This window comes from Protomyctophum parallelum (genome assembly GCF_964188405.1).
Source record: "Protomyctophum parallelum genome assembly, chromosome: 1".
Classification (NCBI taxonomy): domain Eukaryota; kingdom Metazoa; phylum Chordata; class Actinopteri; order Myctophiformes; family Myctophidae; genus Protomyctophum; species Protomyctophum parallelum.
In genome coordinates this window covers 43,854,158-43,874,368 of record NC_139697.1, presented here as the reverse complement: position 1 = coordinate 43,874,368, position 20,211 = coordinate 43,854,158, and the positions used below count along the sequence as shown (strand labels likewise).

At 41.0% G+C, this 20,211-nt stretch overlaps 1 protein-coding gene across 2 annotated transcripts in view; it reads right to left on the bottom strand.

The window, feature by feature from the left end:
* Nucleotides 1–6,308: 6,308 nt before the first annotated feature.
* Nucleotides 6,309–20,211, bottom strand: part of tmem64 (transmembrane protein 64) — a 39,994-nt gene continuing 26,091 nt past the window's right edge. Inside the window, exons 3-5 of one of the 2 annotated variants that reach the window (XR_014570509.1) lie at nt 18,351–18,506; nt 7,849–13,819; nt 6,309–7,451 (exon numbers count right to left, since the gene is read on the bottom strand). Coding sequence is in view for 1 of the 2 variants with exons in the window: in XM_083786363.1 (XP_083642489.1) it covers nt 13,628–13,819; nt 18,351–18,506 (348 nt within the window). In the remaining variant the exon portion in view is untranslated. Of the gene's footprint in view, nt 13,820–18,350; nt 18,507–20,211 lie in introns of both variants that reach the window. The other variant, XM_083786363.1, reaches the window with a different exon arrangement.

Genomic DNA, 20,211 nt, shown 5'->3' with positions numbered 1-20,211 from the left:
ATGACGTTTGGGAGACAATCACTTTCCTGGGATCTTTATGTCGGTAATATGTGTTATATTTAAGGTTTTCAACATGTCCATGGAATCCATGATGTCATGGACACGTTGACTACGTTACTTCCTGGACTACATGTTGTAGTCAGTCAGACCCTCCCCCTATCCACAAGGAGGAGCAGTGCACCAAAGCATTATAGGAATTGTAGTCCAGGAAGGAAGCGAGCCCAGTGTCCATGACATAATGGAGTCCATGGACACTTTGAAATACTGAAATATCTAAAAACACATATTACCCAGATAAAAACCCCAGGAAAGTGTTTCTTGTCTCCCAAACATCATTAAAATAAGATCTGGTTGCAAAAGGGGTGAAGTGTCCCTGTAAGGATCATAAAAAAACGATTACAATTTATTATACAATTTATTTTGGGTCAAACCTTCGATTGACTACTGGTGTCTTTCCCGTTTTCCGTTCTACAATATTAAAATGTCTTCGCTGAATATAGCCGATCTACAACCTCACAACGCGTCGGAACCTTCACAAAGGCGATGCGTTATTAGCTCGTAGATCAGATATACAGTAGAGTCAAATTAGCTCAAGTTCAAGCATATAGGGGGTAAAAGGAGTATAGTTCCCTCAAAGCAAAGTTTATTTTGTCTCTGGCAGGAGACTCAAACTGAGTCTACGGTTGATTGATGACTCGAACATCAAATTATTGGCTCAGGAATGTGACATAAACAAAAACATCTCCATGAATTCTAAGTATCATGGGGTGTGTAATTGATAGAAAATAAGTACATTTTTGGGTGAACTACTCCTTTAAGAATATTATTTTGCAAATCAAAGCCCAGGTGTGCATGTACTCGATTAAATAAGCACGTGTGGAAATCAAGTAAAGGCAGCCTTTGTTGAGCTAGTATAGTCCTCCTATAGTCCATGGCGGTGCTGTCACACCTGGGTTGGGTTCCTAAAACCGCCCTGGCACTGGCATAATCCCTTCTGATGGGGATATAACAACATATAACACACCCTGGGAGTGGTGCGACTGACTGACTGTCTGTGGCATGGGGACAATGAGGGCAATGTGGCAATGAGTCACACAATCGTGTGACTATAGGGATGTGCTAAAAACGAATCTATCTGGCAGTGTATCGTCACAAACTCCTTGCTAAAGCTGATACGCATTGATATAGAGCAGGGGGTCTTCGACAGGTGGTCCTCAGAATTACTACAGGGGGGCCACCAAATCTTTGTGTGATATTAGTCACTTCAACCCTAGAATCACTATTCTGAGGGGAACATTGGCCCAAAATAGAAATGTGTTTACCTCAGAAACACACTGCCCTCTCACTTTCTCACTATTTTTGTGTTCACTGTTTGATTTGGTAGCCCAAAAACATCACCGTCGACCAAAACAAACAGTGAAAACACCAAAATACACTGAGAGGGAGTGTGTTTCTGCAGGTAAACACCAATACTACTCCAGTGTCTGATGGCTGCTGGTATAGAGGGAAGTATGGGTACACAAATATTTGTGTTGTAAACACAGGGCAAAGTCACATAGCCTATCTTCTTCTTTTCCCTTCAGGGCCCACACCACAGCAAATCATCTGCCTCCATCTCACCCTGTCCTCTGCCTTCCTCTTCTCTCACACCAACTAACTCCATTTTCTCTTTCACTACATCCATAAATCTTCTCTTTGGTCTTCCTCTAGGCCTCTTGCCTGGCACTCGTTTAGATGGAATTGATAAATAATCTAAATCTGTAATGTAAAGTTTAAAGTAGTGAAAAATAAAGTAAAAGTACATAACAGTACTTGAGTAAATGTACTTGACATGTGCGGCATGCAGCTCAACCAGACAAGTGATTAAACCATCATGACTCAGTTATGTACATTGATTGATTGTATGTCTTTGCTGTACTGACGTGATAACAAGGCACCTGCCTCCTATTAACTGTCAAACAGAGATAATGTTCAATTAACACGTTAGGGAGAGCACTGAAGGAGAACTTGTAATAGGGGTTGCCAAACCTTACTATGCAGAGATAACGCCCAAATAGCTAACAGCTACTGTACCTTTCTGGAAAATTGTGAAATACCTTGAAAAACAGAAAATAATCAAAAATAGCAGATCCACACTGTGGAAAGGCTGACCGACGGCACAAGGCTCCACAAAGTATATTTACATTTTACACTCACATTACATTCTTTATTTACCTCCAAAAGTTCATTAGAAAATAAATAAATAAAAAGTAAATAAATAACACTGGACAAAACGACGTTCCAAAATAGGAAAGAGAAAAACAACAAACAGGAACTTACCATAAGAATACTGCTAACAGGCTGTGGTAAATGGTGCATTTATATTTTTTATATAGCGCCTTTATCCAAGGCGCTTTACAGAGAGTGTGCATTACATTCACCCATTCACACACACATTCATACACCGATGGCAGCGGAAACCATGCAAGGCACCAACTAGCACATCGGGAGCAATTAGGGGTTCAGTGTCTTGCTCAAGGACACTTCGACAGTAACTCTGGGGGAGCCCGGGTTCGAACTGGCAACCTTACGGTTACCATCCAGGCACTCTACCCCTGAGCCACCGCCGCCCCAGTGCGGCCCTCCCCTGATGTTGTTCCTGGCTAGACTCAAGACAAACTGAACATCTCCTCACCTGCAGCTGATGAGATGATGAGATATACTTTATTAATCCCTGCGTTACAGCAGCATAATGTGACACATAAATAAAACTACTGGACAAACAGTAAAACAACAGGCACAGGTGGACATAAACACATAATACCAGGACCACCATAGCCAGACCATATGCATTTGGGGAGACAGTTCTTATGCATTTATTACTGATGGCAGCATGCCTGCTCTTAAACAGGTGGGACAAACCAAGCATAATCACAGTATCAATAACTCAAAGAGGCAAACCAAGGCCCGTTAGCTGATCTAGAATTACATACTGCTTTTCAAACAGATTTTCAATAAATACAATTCAATAAATATTTCAGGTGAAAACATGACAGGAACAAACACTCTACAGTGCTTGGCCCAATCAGTGCTTCCAATCAACAGGATTAGATTGCCAGCACTGCAGAGAAGAGATGGTAATTAAACATATAAGTGTTTCAATCATACCAGTACACGTCTTTGATGCGTGTATGTGTATAGGGCAGGGCACGGGCTGCACTGTGACACACACACACACACACCCACAGCGTACATTGTGAGTGTGTAGATCTGCTATTTCCGTGTTTGTGATTGTTTGAAAATGTTTTGACAGATTTGGCACAATAATCAATAAGTTCTCTTTTCCAATAGGCCAAGCATCAGGATGTAATGATTCATTAGACTCAATAACCCACCTATGTCTACCTCCCAAGAGTTCAGAGTGTGAATTCATGTAGAATATATATAGGCCTATACATAATCCTCTCGCTCACGCTTGATGCCAGTCATCACCCATTCACCCTCCCCTTTTCCAATGTTGGCACCCGTGCCTGAGGTTGCCTATGTATATACCCCAGATTGCGTGTGCATAGCCAGGATTCATTCATCTTCATTCATCATGTACAGCAAAGGTCTGCCAGGGGTGGGTGTCCTGCTTTGTCCCACTTTACAGGACATCTGTGTCACCGTGTCAAGAGGTGACAACAGGTCACGTGGTTTATCCATTTGCCTCGAGTAAGAACCCTTCAACCAAAGACCCGTCAACCTTTCCCTCCACAAATATCCACACACCATAGTACTGTGGAGGCTGAAACTCAGCCGTACATTACGGACAGAATATTGAAAATAGCAGATTGTCTGATCTTTTCAATGAAAGCTTTCCCCACTATATGTACACTGGGGTTTAAGTGGTTTAGCATAAATGTAGCTTTCCTTTCCTACAGTGGTGGTCAGGTGGATGTGTTCCAAGATCATTTACCTCATTTTCCCATATTTTGATTAATTTCTTTCACTCCTCCATATTAGTGTTTACCAAACAGAGTCGCAACCTATTTTGGGGGCCTGTTTTTTTGGGGATACAGGCAATTTTTTCCTGCAGAAAAAGGAACAAAAATCTAACAAACATAGAAATAAAATAAATCATTTGGAGTACCCAATTACTTTATTAGCACTTTTCCTACAATGTAGTCAGTAAGCCAATCAATTCCTATTGAAAATGTGACACTTTGTGGTCCGGGCACCTAGGCTCCAAAGTAGCCCGGCAGCACTCACACGCACACGCACATGCACACTCACACTCACACTCACACACACACACACACGCGCACACACACACACACACACACACACACACACACACACACACACACACACACACACACACACACACACACACACACACACACACACACACACACACACACACACACACGTTGGGGTCTTGTCCTTGCGGGTAATGATGGATCGGACACAAATGTGACCTGAGAGTCCGGAGAGAAAGCAGCAGACAAACCGGTAGCTCTTGCTAACAGATGGAGCTAATGAGGTGCTTGAGGAGCCCCAGTCTATTCACATTCTGATTGATAGACTATGGCGTGGCTCTTTGTCAATTCAATTCATCAGTGGAGAAAAAAGTATATTTCAGAATTTTACTGGAGAGCTTTTCAATGTTTGTAATTATTGAATTAAAAAGTGTATACAATAAATTATATTCTAAAACACATTAATTGACGCCTAGTCTGTACAGGGTTCTCACACATTTCAATGCATTTCAAAAACATTTCCAAAACTTTGATTCTTTCGGCGCAATAATGAGTCTACTCCTACTGTATATGTGCAATGCCCAAAGACTGAGACAGAATGGTATAATTCCATTCCAAATGTCATGCCAAATCTTTGCTACACCGTCTATCCTAGGTCAAAGGATCACACTGCAGCATGTTGTGAGCTTGTAGATCTGTTCTTTTTGTCAAGTCCGTTACACAATAGGCTGCAATCACGCAGTCCGTTTGGCGAAAAACTACTTATTAACAAAATAAATAGCCAAAAACAATTGCAATGCATAGTCAAATATTTGATGAATTCCAAACCTTTTCCAGTATAAAAGTATAAATCGCTTAAATATCTTGTTTATAATTAAACGTCTACAATCAATGAAAAGCTCTCCTGTGAAATCCTGAACATGTCACTTGCCCTTTGGGCTCCATGCTCTCAATATATAAGGTGGTGATATAAGGTTTCCCCAGATCTGATAAGAACGCTGGCTTTAGGTGCTCTCCGACCTAAAGGGTCTGAACAGCATCTGGGCAAACTCCAGACATTGATAGCACCTCAATCTCATAGATACAACACGGCCCCATTTGGAAAGTAGCCTACTCACATTTAGGATTAGGACATGTGCCTTTACATAACACCTTCTGAAGTCTGCAGATTATTAACCCAGGTAAAGACGGAGGACATGATAAAACACAGCCCTCAACAAGCATATCGTTGCAGTCGGGACAGAAATCTCAATATTCAATTTTTTTGTGTTTTGTTTTTATTTGTAACTAAGCGGCCTACTTGATCATACTGCACAGTGTCACACAAATTCATCAACAGTAGATCTACAAGCTCAAACACACTGTGTTTTGAGCTTGTAGATCTGCTACTTTTGCTATGTTTGAATTTGAATACTGGAAGGTAACAGTTTTGGACTAATGAGGTTTCCACCCAACAGAGACGTCTGAGAAATAACCAATGCTTCTGCTTTTGATATTCCCCTCTGCTCATCCATTTATCACCACCGATGGGGAGTCTGCATGCAAATACATGCATTTACTTTCAATATAATTATGCATGTTTGATTACAAAAAATAAAACATTAATTAACCCTGGTATCCCTGTTTTGAGCAAAAGTTCTAGATTTAATTTCACAATTTAGCAGAAAGAAATGTAGATTTTTTAACCCATTCTGACCGGGCACCCATTTTGGTGTTGGCATCATGTTATGCTTTAGCTATTGAAAAATAGCAGATCTACAAGCTCATATCGCGCCACCGAGTGGCGCGATACGAGCTTGTAGGTCTGCAATTTTTTGAAAAATCGAAGAACGACTGACATTTTTAGAATCTGATCTCAGGTCAGAATGGGTTCATCAGACCAGTGTGTGTCCAGTGGAAACCTCGTATGAATCTGATCTCAGGTCAGAATCGGTTAAATAGCAAAAATAGCTGATATACAAGCTAACGCTAGCGCATCACATTGCAACACCTTAACTTGTAAATTGGCTATTATCGTATATATAGGGCACATAAACACATGTTTAAGCCGTTATACACAGACAAAAAAAAAGAACACACACAAACGAGAATAATTAAGAAAGCCTTGACAGTTTTTATTTCTCTCTCTCATAAATAACACTGAACAAGCTTCATACAGCGATAAATATCAATATTCATACACCGTCTGTAAAATTCTCTGTATTACAAAATACAGTATTATGTGTAATGCACTTGATACAGGTGGGGGAAGTATTTCATAGTACCTCAATAGCCGACCCTTAAGTTAATATGTTACTGTAGTGTACCCGTGTAGGCCTACTCACATACCAACAGTGAAGAAATGTGCAGTTCTAACCTCCCAGACTCGGGTCTGTGTGGGTGTCTATGAGAGATTCACTTCCCTTGGGAATTGGTTGTTGCATAACTAGATCTAAAGTTAAGTTCAGAGCCCACCTATAAGGAAAAACAAAAACAAAGCCTCGAATGAATGAGATCACCCTCGGTAAAAATGAAAATTCTGCCAAATGATCTACTCACTTTCATGCCGGTTGAAAGATGGGGGACGTGTCTTTCACGCAGCATATAAGCAGTTTTCCAGAAACACTAGGAAAAACAACTCAAGTCAATGGCAGTGATAATTTTGACAGCAATTATTTGTTTCGTTTTGGTCCTAGACTTTTGAATACAATTCAATTTAGGTTCAGTCATATTTTAGTCATCTGAAATATTTTAGTTTAATTAGTTTTAGTTGACTAAAATTCATACCATTTTAGTCACTGGTCAGGCGCTAATGAAGAGTTCAGAAAAGGCCAGATAATGACACTAAAAAGACTCCTTGCGCAGCATGGTCCAAGCCTTCAGGAAGCTAAATGATCACACATGCAGATATATTCACTATAGTCATTGTTTTCCAAAGCGCTCATGCTTGCCGTACACCCGGGGCTTGCAGAGCTCTGTGAAGTCAACCTCCGAGGCAGGGGTGTAAACATGCGGGGGAGACTTTGTGTTCTTACTGAGCAGCGCTTGGCTTTAGAAGACTGCATCGAGTCATGTCATGTTTTTTTTTATAACTCTTTAAGATAGAATGGTGCTTATGGGGGGTTGGGGGGTAACACTATTTTCAAATGCAAATATAATACTTTCATGGAAATACAACTTCATCAAAAGGTCTAAGAACGAAATCCTATTACAGATTTATTTTGCAGTTGAAGACTGCCTACGCACGTGTTGCTTTTGTATAGGCGTGCAAAATACTTTTTTCACAGAACTCTTAAGAAAGTGAACTCTAACCACCTACAGAACCAGACAGGATGCGTCAGAGAAGACCCGAGGACCGGATCGATGCTGAAGCAACACACTGTTCCATTCTGGGGATGAACATTCTGCGAAAGATTGCACATCTACAAGTGGCGCTGCCACAAAGAGATTTCGTGCAGAGGCAAACGAAGACATTTCGAGGAGGTCTAGTATATTTATTTGAACCGATTCCGGTTCTTTAACGATACCTATAGGGGGGGTCCAAATGGACCCTTACGGGTCTGTAACTCTCAAGAGTTATGGTGGTCCTTGAAATGAAAACATTGGTGAATCACTGGTATTGTAATTGTATAGCAGAAGTGAAGTCCACCACACGGCGCACGCCAGCTCTGACAGAGGGATGGAAAACCGATCGAACAGTCCAACAGACTCTGGATCCCAACCCTACTAGGCCCCTGGGGGACTCCGGTCAACACATACAGTATAGGGTTTTAATAGGTTAAACATTGTATTTGAATTTGAAGACGCAAGACAATACTCTTGCCTGTGAATTATGCAGAACTCTAACAATAGATCACCATTGACTTGAATTGTTTTGCAGAGAGCTGCCGTGTATTCTTGTGTGGCTAAAGACATGGCATCCGTGTCTCAACTGACATGAGGTTGAGGAGATAAAACAGCGTTTTCACTTTTGGCTGAACTATTCCTTTAAGTAAAAACGGGCCTACCGTACTTCCTCTAGTTCTATTTACGCTCCTCGATATCACATTTTCAAACATCTAAATTTGGGAGTCTAAAACAATGCAAAGCATGACCGCAGTGACCGATTGTGGACCTACGTTTGCGGTTATTTTTCATTCATTTTTTGCATTAAACTTGGAAGAACCTCCTTGTTTCCCCACTCTGTTCTGTCAAAGAACTTGTAGTATGACAACCACCCTTCGTTTGGAGAGGACCGTCTGTACAAGTAAAAACTAGCGATGGCCGTCATCAAGCCAGCCGATTGCGGCTAGTCAGTTAGTCTGCAGCAAAAGCTAATGGCTTTGACAATAAAGACAATAACGTGATGAAGAAATCGCTGCTGACCGCCATTTCCAGAAGGCCTTGGACCTTCAAAATGGGTTTCTCATGAATAATAATAATACAAAAAACAATGTTGAAAAATAAGAACTTATCCGAGTACCATTTGAAAACACACGTCCTCATGTCACAACCAATCCAGACAACAGTGTAAATCATCAATTCAAGTACAAAAATGTCAAAACCTCAAACTCTGACAAATGCCTAATTTGGTTGGTCAAATGGCTAATTTGGTTGTGCAATCTGTTGTGAACAACTGAAAATAGCCTGTCTATAAGCTCACAAAGTGTGGCACCACAGCATGTTGTGAGCTTGTGTATATGCAATTTCCAATGTGTGACACTAGCGCACAATTCTGTATTAATCAGGCATTAATATTTTCACATGCCAAAAGGGCAACGTATTGAGAAGTTAAACATCCAGAAATCGTCTGCAGACTCTCCAATTCAAGTGCTACCAAGCTGAAAGGTGTATTAGACACTGGTGTTTGGGTGGGTGTGGTTGCCTTGTTGTTCTATTAGATACTGGTATTGGTTGTTGTTCTTTTCTCATTAAATCTCTCTATCACATCACAGCCAGGCAGCATGGACATTTCACAGATAAAGTTGTGGGAGAATGTAGGGAGGCTGAACAACGTATCGGAGCACAAGCCTCGCAATGTCTGGTTCGTTACAGAGGCTTGTAATTGTAACACGGGCCGCATTCCAACTCATATCTAATTCATGTCCTACTGCTGTAAACTTCTAGTTTACTACACTCCAACAATACAAAATATATTCACATTTTTTCCTTCCTAACACTGTAAGTGATGGGCAATTTCCAACACGTCGGCTGACTCCAACATTGGTTCTCATTGGTACAACTACAACTTATAGCACACATATATATCCTACTGTATATATACTGTGTTTATATATATTTATATATATATTTTTGCTTTAAAATCTGATTATTATTGCTAAATCATCACACAGGAACGGGCCCCCGATCAACCAGTATAGAATGTGAAGACATTGAGCGTGGGAATAATTCTACAGCTTTATCAAACTGTCTAACGGCATTGGAATGTGTTTGGTTCACATGAGTCTCTCGCAAACACCTTCTTCCACAACCTTCAAAAGCTACATGGACACTGCCAGTCTGTAATAGACACAGCGGCCATAATGGCAAAAAAAATTGGGCCTCTTTCTTCCTTCACAGGTGTTACCAATGATACTAATTTGTACACACGCGTAAGCCCGGAGCCCTGTCAAGGAACGATCCCTGGACCCCAGTTTTCCAGTGAGCCAACATGCGCAAAGGCAAAAACGAACATGGGGAAATGAAGTTATTTTCAACCCATTTTCAGAGCTTCCAAAGTACAGACTGTCGAGCACAATTCATGCACGTTGTATGACAGTGTGAGGCCATCTATAGACGCATCTGTGGAGCCGTGCCATGTAGGCCAGCTGTCCCAGGGCAGCCTGCGTGGATGTCTATAAGCTCATAGTTATGCATCACCTATTTTTGATGAGCGACGTTATCGTACCATGGAGCATCCATTAAGCATTAGGCAGGAGCATTTGAAAATTGTGGGAGCCAACATGTCCGCCTCGAGAGACTAATTTCACATCAACCGCCTAAAACTTCACAAAATAACTACTTTTGTGAATACATCAGACGGGCTTGTGTGAAAAAAAAATTAAACACACAAAAAAACCGTAACATAAAAACAGATCTCATATAGGAGCCCTTATTTATATTACTCAATCAGACGTTGTCTGAGGAGCAGCATCATGAAAACAGATGTCATGTAGTAATAATAATTAAAAAAACACACACAAAAAGAAAGGTATGATCACATTCATCGATTAGAGTCCATGTTTGTGTTTGATTGTCGATTTTGAGACACATTGTTTTTGAGCTTCAATTATCTGGAAAACAAACTCCTCTCTTGACTTCACGTTTAAACCGTATGAAAATATCTATTCTAACGGACTGTGCAAAATAAACTAGAACTTTATGCTTGTTATGTTGATAGCTGTTTTTAATAACAGCTGATATTGCCTACAATAGTACTTTATGGAATAAAATAAACAAAGTCACGTGTACTGAAGCCTCCATGCGCCATCGGTTCATTATGGCACGTAGAACAATAACAGCCTTGTCATCTCTTCTGTCATCGCTTAAATGCATGTAGAATGTCAGTGACAAAATAACAACACATACAAAAGGAGACGTGATCCCCCACGCTGTCATGAACTGAACCCTAGCGTCCCTTCTGGGGGGAACAGACAGAAAATGGCGGATCTATAAACTTGTAGATTGGAAAGATGTAAAAAAAAAAAGGGAAAACAGTGTAGTGTAGTGTAGTCTGTAGAGTGCAGACCTCGGTAAACGTAAGTATGTGGATTAGTGTCGATTTTGACAGCAAATTCTGATTTAGTGTTAGACATATTTTTTTTAAATAAAATTCAATTTAGTTTGAGTCATGTTTTAGTCATCTGAAAAGCTTTAGTTTTTGTCTAGTTTGAGTTGACTAAATGTACAGTTGATTTAGTTGACTAAAATGTATTTTGCTAGGCCTTGATGGCGTCGGACTCGAAATGGCTGATTTTACACTTGGTTATAAGCATAAAATGACTTGTCTTTTAGTTCTACTGGATCTCTTCTCCACTAATCCCTCCCTAACATTATAGTCTAGTTTTGTATTTGTTGACGAAATTGTCAATATATTTAGTCATCGTAGCTTCGTATTTATTTAGTTTTCATCAGTGAAAAACTGAAAAAAGGTAGTCGACAAACAATTTTAGTCATAGTTTTAGCTGACAAAATCAACAGTGGTCCTGATGAAGGTCTAAGGCGTTCCTTATTAAGTAATATAATAATTGCAAGTTTGCGGGATCACTCTACTTTAAACATTTGGATTATCCTATGCGCCTGTCGCTAAGATACTTAAGGTGTGCTTCGGCTTTCAGTCAAAATAAAAATTATAAAACAGAACAGAACCGTAAAAAATGCAGTAGAATTTCTTATTAAGTTTGGTTTCAGCACTGAAATGAGACATTCATGCCATGTGCTGCTTTGCTGACCGTTGTATTGCACAGAAAAAAAAGTCAAAGACAAAACTACCGGCCTAGCAACTAAGGTAAAATATCTACACACTTTCCCAAATGAAGTTAGTAGTATAAAGGCTTTAAAATAAACAACAACGTAGGGGTTTCATTAGCAGGTCCTCATGGGGACATTTCTGTAGCTATATTACAGTGGTTCTTAACCTTCTACGGATCAGGGCCCATGTTTGCGGCCCACCCATCTCACCACTTAACTCATTTACTGACGATCACGTCTTTTTTCCCAAACGTGCTCGATAGCGAAGGCGTCTTTAAAAAAAATAATCAGAATAGCCTCAAGTAGCCTCCCCGTCGCTAGGCAACGCTCGCTTCCGTTGTGGTCCGTCAATGAAATGTTTCCCCGCCATCCACTTACATTATAAGTGCGACCTTTAGCAGGCTTTTTCTCAGAATCGAGGCTTGGAACGTCAATGTTAGGAGCTCATTAAAATAAATCTGCGGTTACAATATTAACGCTTTGGATGAAAGTTAACGATTTTTACTGCCGGTTCATCCGGCATGAATTTCAATGTTTTCAATGTTCTGCTGCCGTGTTAAGTGGTCAGATGGGTGGGCCGCGTCCATTTTCAGAGCATGTCAATTGTAATCAATCGATTGTGTTTCTGGCTTGGATCACAAGCTGGAATTTATCGGTTCACACTGACTGAAATGGTTCCGATTGCTTTTTGGGTGGACTACTTGAAATACCCTCGCGGCGCACCAGTGGTCCCCGGTCCCCACAGGTTTAGAATCACTGGCTTATTAGCTACTAGGTGTGTGTTGCTCCCTGCTGACACCACAGCTTCCCTGACAGAACACAGCAGAGGTTCTCCGCTGTGCCAAGCCTGCTCCCCTAATCCATCTGTTCCTATCAAAGCTGCACAAGCACTAAAATGATCCCAGGGCTAGCTAGACGTGCCGGTGTGCTTCTTAGCCAGCAAAACTCGCAACACACTCAGAGAAAGGCTGGTAAATGCTTACTGAGAGGATCCCCACGCGCACGCACGCATGCATACACACAGTTAACAATAAGACACTTAAAAAGAAAATTAAGAATTTGACTCAACCACTTGAACCCTAGTGTTCCTATTCTGGAGCAAACATTGGGCAAAAATAGCTGGGCTACAGCCTGCAGATCGGACATTTTTGGGGGAAGAGATTTGGCGTTTGGTGAAAATAAATAAATAATAATAAGCAGACCTAGTATAGTTCCCTGGTGGGACGACTAATTACTGTATACAGTATAGGCTTTATGTGGTTGAAAAGAGTCAAAGTCATCAGAAAATGAATAATGCCCTTATTGATCATACTGTAAAAAAAAAAAACAAGAAAAGCATCGGATGCACGAGATGAACAGGGACAAGGGGGAAATGGTCTGAAATTAAAAGACGTACTGGTGAGAGGTGCATAGGTTGGCAATGAAAAGATGATGATGATATGGTATCAACAGGTTACCAAGAGATTTCTAGGTTGCACATTCATTGTATTGGCGGGCATTGTACACCCATCTTTGTTGTGATTTACTCACTCACTTACTGCCTCCCTCGGCGCCATCCTCCACAACTCTTGTAACAGAGCCAGACTAATTTGATATGAAGTGCTATCATTTGTTTTACATTTGAAAAAGAAAAAGAAAATTGCCTTGTGATGACGTACCACAAAAAAAACATTTCTTTCAGCGCCGTTAAGCAAGTTCGTCAAACGGCGCATGGTCCCGCGCTTGTACAAATGGTACAGACTGAACAGCACATCCACATCGTCTGCATAAAGACGTAAGCTGTGTTTTTTTCTCTGTTTCTGGAGCGGCACAATGTTGACAAACCAACATTCTGTGCCGCCGTGCCGGCCAACACGCCTGAAGACCCCGGAAATCCTTAATTTTGCTGTGCGGGTATCCCTTCAGCATTTTCACAGACGCTACCCATAAGAAGTTACCTCCCCGGGGCTTGGATCAGGTCCGGACAGTCTCTCGGGGGGTCAGACCACGTTAACGCCGTTCCCTCCCCCTGCCATCGCCCTCTTGCTGCAGTAGGTGAAGCCGCCGTGACTGGCCGAGGAGCCGTTCATGTGGGACGTCTTGAGTTCCATCTGACAGGCGGTGATGGCCGCGTTGAGTTCCACCTGCGCCCGGTGGACCACGTAGAACATCAGGCCGATGCTGATGATGATCTGGAGGAGTGGACAAAAACATAAATAAAGACATGAGTTTAACTTTTATGTATGTATACTTTGCAGTGCAATACTATTTGTCATCTCTGCAAGGCCGGACGGCCGAAGGCCAAAGGCAATGTTTTCGCCCCAGTCCGTTAGAAACTTTGCGCACACATTCCCGGGAGGCCAAGGAAGTACCTCCGCCCCACACCTTTCTAATTGGCTTCATGGTGGCGCTATAACACTGTTTTTGCTACTACTCAAACTCACACAAAATCGGCACACATGAACTCTGGGGTAATCTCTCAAGACAGTTCCAGAGCTCCGCAGCTGAAGTTGGAGGCGTGAAAAGATGATGTCGGCGTCGAGTGGATGCCCGGAGACCCTCAGGGCTGTATACTAGTGGATTTTCTGTTATTGTGGGGAAAGCTTTCGCTGAAGAGAGGGTTTTACGCGGGTTAACTAGCTCAGTACAGAACTAGCTATGTCCTGTCCTCCCTCACACTGCTGGCTGAACAGAAGGCTCTTACACTCTGCAGTAATGTTGTTTACAATTTGTTTTAATATTGTGATTACCTATTGATTATGCTCTTGCTTTTACTGTGCTTTGTGTTAATTTCATCTTTAATCAGATTGATTGAATTGCAATTGCAATTCAATTGCAAATAAGAATGTGGTTCTTAATTGTTCAAGCCCGCTTAAATAAAAAGGTAAAAATAAATAATAATAAATACAGCATACGATACTCATGAGAAATACTGAGTTGAGTGCTGAGAGTGTGCAACTTTAACATCAGTATCGGTACTTCAACACACACTTACCCAATCGGTGATCTTTCTGAAACGGACATCAAAGCGGTGTGTAATCAGTGCATGTATCGATTTGTGCAGGTCACAGACATGTCCTTGGCAAGCTACCTGGTGGCCTTCTCAGTGAGCAGCAGGCACTTTAAAACACTTTCAGCTTAGTGTGTACCCCAGACAGTTTTTTTAAGTAGCTTGATTCAATATTTAGATGATTTGATCACACGTGCCTTCATTGCCTTCCTACATACAGTAAGTCCATTGAACTGTAGACTCAGAGAGTTCAATTAACATTCAGGATTTGACTGTGTAAGTTCAAAAAGTGTTTTATCAGAACCTTTAAGAGCCAGTCAGTGGCACTCTGAGCACAAAGCACTAACAGGAGAATGAATTAGCCTAAAAGGCTTCTTCTGCAGTGTGCCAATCAGTCCCTTCAGAACAGTGACTCTAACAGCTCGGAGCAAAGCTTAATAAAGGCAGGAGACCATGGGTAAATTATATATTTTGGTTAAAACTAAACTAAACTTTTTTTATTTGTAATTTTTTTGCTAAAAGGTAAAGTTCTATATTCTGATAGTTATCAATTCAATGTAGTGTTTGTTCAGTACCAGGAATCAGGTACAGGTACATCCTCATCACAACAAGGATATATGGTATATATTAAAGGTAACATGTACTTTATTTATTCCCCCCTGGGGAAATGTGTCCTCTGCATTTATTTGACCCACAACGTCCCAAGTTAACTACTTTTTAGGAGCATTGAGAAGCCACTGGGCAGCCACTGGGAGACCAACTCCAAGTGTTATTCCTGTACATTGCTCAAGGGCAAGAACCATGCAAACCCCACACAGAAAGGTCAAAACAGCAAAAAAGATTGTAACGCTATATTAAACTATTTCGCCAGGCCTAGTTAATGATGGCTAAAGTTAGAGTGAGCTTTGTGAGATGCTGGGGGTAAAAATAATCTTACAATGGGTCTTGAATGTGCATCAAATGTGCAAACCTCTACAAAAAAAGAACTACAGGAAGAGCTGTGGAGTAGGAAGATCCAACAAGCAGGTATGCAAGTCTCAGCAAAACCAAAATAGAATACGAGAGGGAACAAAAAGAATCGCACAATGTACGGCCCCGTACAAGATCTCAAAGCTGGATGAAATGCAGTTGGGAAAAGAATGTACCTGCCCAGATTGCATGCTATGGAAATATGTCCGTAGATAGATGGCCCCAAGGATATGGAAGATAAAGATAAAATATCAGTAAGGTTCATCCTTTGGGGAGCATAAAAAGGCACATTGCTTTGCAATTTCGCCAGTACAGACCTAGCTGCCATTGCTGCTAGGATTGTCACAATTATTACCACGCATTGTGAGCTTGTACATTGGCTATATATTGGAAGATAGGGCTGAAGTGGTGTGTGTTTTGTGATAATAATAAAAATCTACAAAGTAAGTTGTAACTTAAGTTTTCAAATAATTGTAGTATATAATAATAATAAATGTATAATATTTGCCTCTGAAATGTAGTGGAGTATAAGTAAAAGTACCTAGAATTGGAAATATTCCAGTAAAGTAAAACAACAAATCTAAAAAAATTAGTAAATGTTAGTTACTGTTTGAGATAATCACAATTATCTTTGCATGAACGTCAATCGTTTCCATGTTTCAAAGATAGCAGAAATAGCAGATCTTCGAGCAAAGAACAACTTTTTCAATCATAACGCTGAGTGCCTGAGTCATCACACAGACCCATAGTCCATATACAGCATGATAAACGTCACTAGGTCAACGTTCCAGATGGCACGCCTGCTCGATAGAAAACATTCCAAGTGAAACCAGTTTGAATGGACCTTAAATGGGAGGATTAGGACACATTCATAATAGATAGGTAGGTGTGCCATAAGACAGTAACACACCCTGTTAAAGAGGTGAGCATGCAATGAATGCATCATCTGTCCTGTTCATGTGGGCTTTTTAAACACCAGAGGCACAGACATTTAACTGGTTGTGCTAGCTGGCTGATTCTACACTGTCGTTTCCTGTACAATTAAACAATGTAGGCATTTAGCAGATGCTCGTACCCAGAGCGACTTACAAAGTGCACGATTGGAATAAGCAAGAGTAAGCATGAACTCTAGTCAATAATATACAAGGGAAATAATGTTAGGTCCAGGCTGCCAGTGCCAGCGTGGTGGTCCGAGCACCCTAGGCTGCAATGCCAGCCTGACAGCGTGCTGCGGGTTCGAACCCCGATCCCGACAACCTTTGCTGGGTGTCACTCCCCATCTCTCTCCTCATTTCCTGTCAGTCTACTGTCCCATCAATAAAGGCATAAAAAGCCCAAAATAAATCTTAAGAATCTATGTTAGACAGTATTTAAACTGCTAAGAACATGAAGCAATAGCATAAAACATGAAACACCTTGAACTTTAAAATATAAGCCTAGATTAAAGGAAATTGTATTTATTATAGGGCTGCAACGATCGTTTGTCTCAGCCATTATTCTATCGATTACATTTTTAATGAATCACACAATTGAAAAATAAATAAATAAACAATAATAATAATTCTCGCCTATAATGAGTTTAATAACATGGCCTAAAATATGGACCCAGGTTATTTTTATGGTATGTATATATGTGTGTGTGTGTGTGTGTGTGTGTGTGTGTATATATATATACACGTGTATATATATATATATATATATATATATATATATATATATAATATATGTGTGTATCACTATATACTACTGTATATATATATATATATATATATATATATATATATATATATTATATATATAAGCTCCCTCTGTTATTGGGAAATGAGTGCGCACATACTGTAGTACTAATGTTTTGGTGAGCAGTTCTATGAGCCCCACTGAACAGATGAAGTGACTTGTGTTTCAAGAAGAGTGTGGATCACCAGGGGGCAGTTACTGTGTGTGTGTGTGTGTGTGTGTGTGTGTGTGTGTGTGTGTGTGTGTGTGTGTGTGTGTGTGTGTGTGTGTGTGTGTGTGTGTGTGTGTGTGTGTGTGTGTGTGTGTGTGTGTGCATGTGTGTGTGTGCGTGTGTGTATGTGTGTGTGTGTGTGTGTGAGGGAGAAATGTGCCACCGCTCTATGTCTCTGACCCGCAGGTCATTTGAAACTGTCACCACATTGCTTACACCTGTTGCAATTCCATTGGCGCTTGGCTAGTGCCCAGGAGTGATTCATGGCTATCAAACTGTGGTCCACAGACCACAAAGGGTCCATCCATGGCATATTACAGGTTGTGTGTGTGTGTGTGTGTGTGTGTGTGTGTGTGTGTGTGTGTGTGTGTGTGTGTGTGTGTGTGTGTGTGTGTGTGTGTGTGTGTGTGTGTGTATATATATATATATATATATGTATTATATATAATACATACACATACATATATACATTTGGCCGCAGACCCCCATCTAGAAATATCTTGTACCAGGGAACCCCACATGCAAAGATTTGCACAAATTATTTGCACAAAATTATTATGTCACTTAGTGCCGTGCTATGATTATCTGCTATTTTTGTATAGCCAACTAATATCCAGTCCATCAAATGTCCATCAAATTTAAGAAAGAGTTTGAACTAATGTATATTGTGTTTTTTTAATGATAAACGTTGGCCCCAGTGTATGGACGCTAGGAGGGTTCATCCCAGCAACCTACAGAGACAGTTTTATCGGGTGTTATGTGGTGTTGGCGTCATGGCGGCTCCCTGTCCGCTGACCTGCAGGCTGAAGACGAAGTATCCACTGAGGCTCTGCTCGGCGATGACGTCCTCCATGGTGCGTAGCGTGGTGCCCAGGTAGGAGTTGAGGAGCTGGGTGGGCAGCAGGCCCACGGACGAGGCCACCAGGTAGTTTGGCAAGGACACATCTGTGATCTGCAACAAATCAAATATGTGACACTGATTTAATCCACTTAGACCTGATTCTACAAATGTCCTCTGTTTCTATGTCAGTGGTGCTCAACCTTTTTCAGAATTATCTGTATTTGGCCGTGGACCCTCATCTGAAAATATGTTGTTTCAGCAACCCCCCCCCCCCCCCCCCCTTCCCCACAGAAACAAAGATTTGAGTTAAAAATGTTTGCTGTGAAAGAATATATATTCAAAGATTTGCGTCACATTTTCACGATTTAAAGAAAATAGCAGGTTATGTGTAATGTCACTCAACGTCCCTGTGCCGGTGTCTAAATATAAACGTGTCTCTGTGTCTGTGTGTGTGTCACCCTTGAACACCAATGAGTGATGACATAAGTGTGTGTGTGTGTGTGTGTGTGTGTGTGTGTGTGTGTGTGTGTGTGAAGATGCGACCTTCGTATTCGGTACACTTTGACTCCAGTGTTGCTGATAGTGCTGTGTTTGGGGTGTACGTGTATGTGTGTGTGTACGTGTGTGTGTGTGTGTGTGTGTGTGTAGAGAGGGGTTGTCATGGCTTGTTGCAGCGAGACAGTGTGTGTGACAGTGTGTGTGTGGAGAGGGGTTGTCATGGCTTGTTGCAGCGAGACAGAGTGTGTGTGTGTGTGTGTGTGTGTGTGCGCGTGTGTGTGTGTGTGCAGTGCACCAAGATGCTATCTAGGTTAAGTCAACACTCATGCTTAACATGTAGATCCGGCATGAATGTCTTTCCATCCATGATAAATCCTAACCCACCTGCTGTTAGGCTGGGTTCGGTCACACTTTTATTGCACCCTCACATACTTATGAAAGCCTCCTAGATCATCAGGCTCAGGCTGATGTCACTCTTGGGACAAACAGGCCTAGATCTCAGTGTTTCTCCTTGACAAATTATCACCAATACAGTATGTCCACATCATGTGTAAACAAGCTAGAACTAAACCACCTATTCCAAGGGCTCCCCAAATATTTCCACCATGGACCGCCCCCCCCTCCCACCATCTGAAAATAATATTTGTGCCAGGGGGGCGACCCCCAGAAGCATATTTGAGTAGAAAAGAATGTCGCTTTAAAGATGTATTTATTTTTCATTGTTCACTGGCATAATCATCATTGTGACAGATTTACCAGAACATTGGCAGAAATTGAATTATAATTTATTATATATATATAGTATCTTATTACGTGTATGTGGCTAGTTGGCAGATAGATTAAGATTAATTGTAGATTAAGACCCGGACATTGGAACACGTGGAAATCTTTGACGTCAAAGTACAAAATGTCAAAACATTCATTTATGAAAATGAAAACATAAAAAAATGAAAATATGCAGATTCACGCCTTCTGCCCGACATCGATGATATATATCATTATATAACATATATGAGGTTTCAACCTGACAAGAGACAATATTTCTTTACCTCTTGTCCCCATTCAAGTCTCTTATTAATCAAAAAGTCATTAATTCACTAGTTACACAGGCCTGTGATCCTCACAATTCCACTACTGTTTATATAATAGCTTATTTATTCCCGAGATTAGGCTCTTGAGAACTCAGTTCTGTTTTACTGTCAGTATTTTTTTTCTTTCTAATGCTTGAGCCAAACAGATGGTTTCCTCCTGCATGACTGGATTAAACGACCTTCCTTTTTGCACCGTGGAAAAAAGGGTGGAACTTTGACAGAGCACT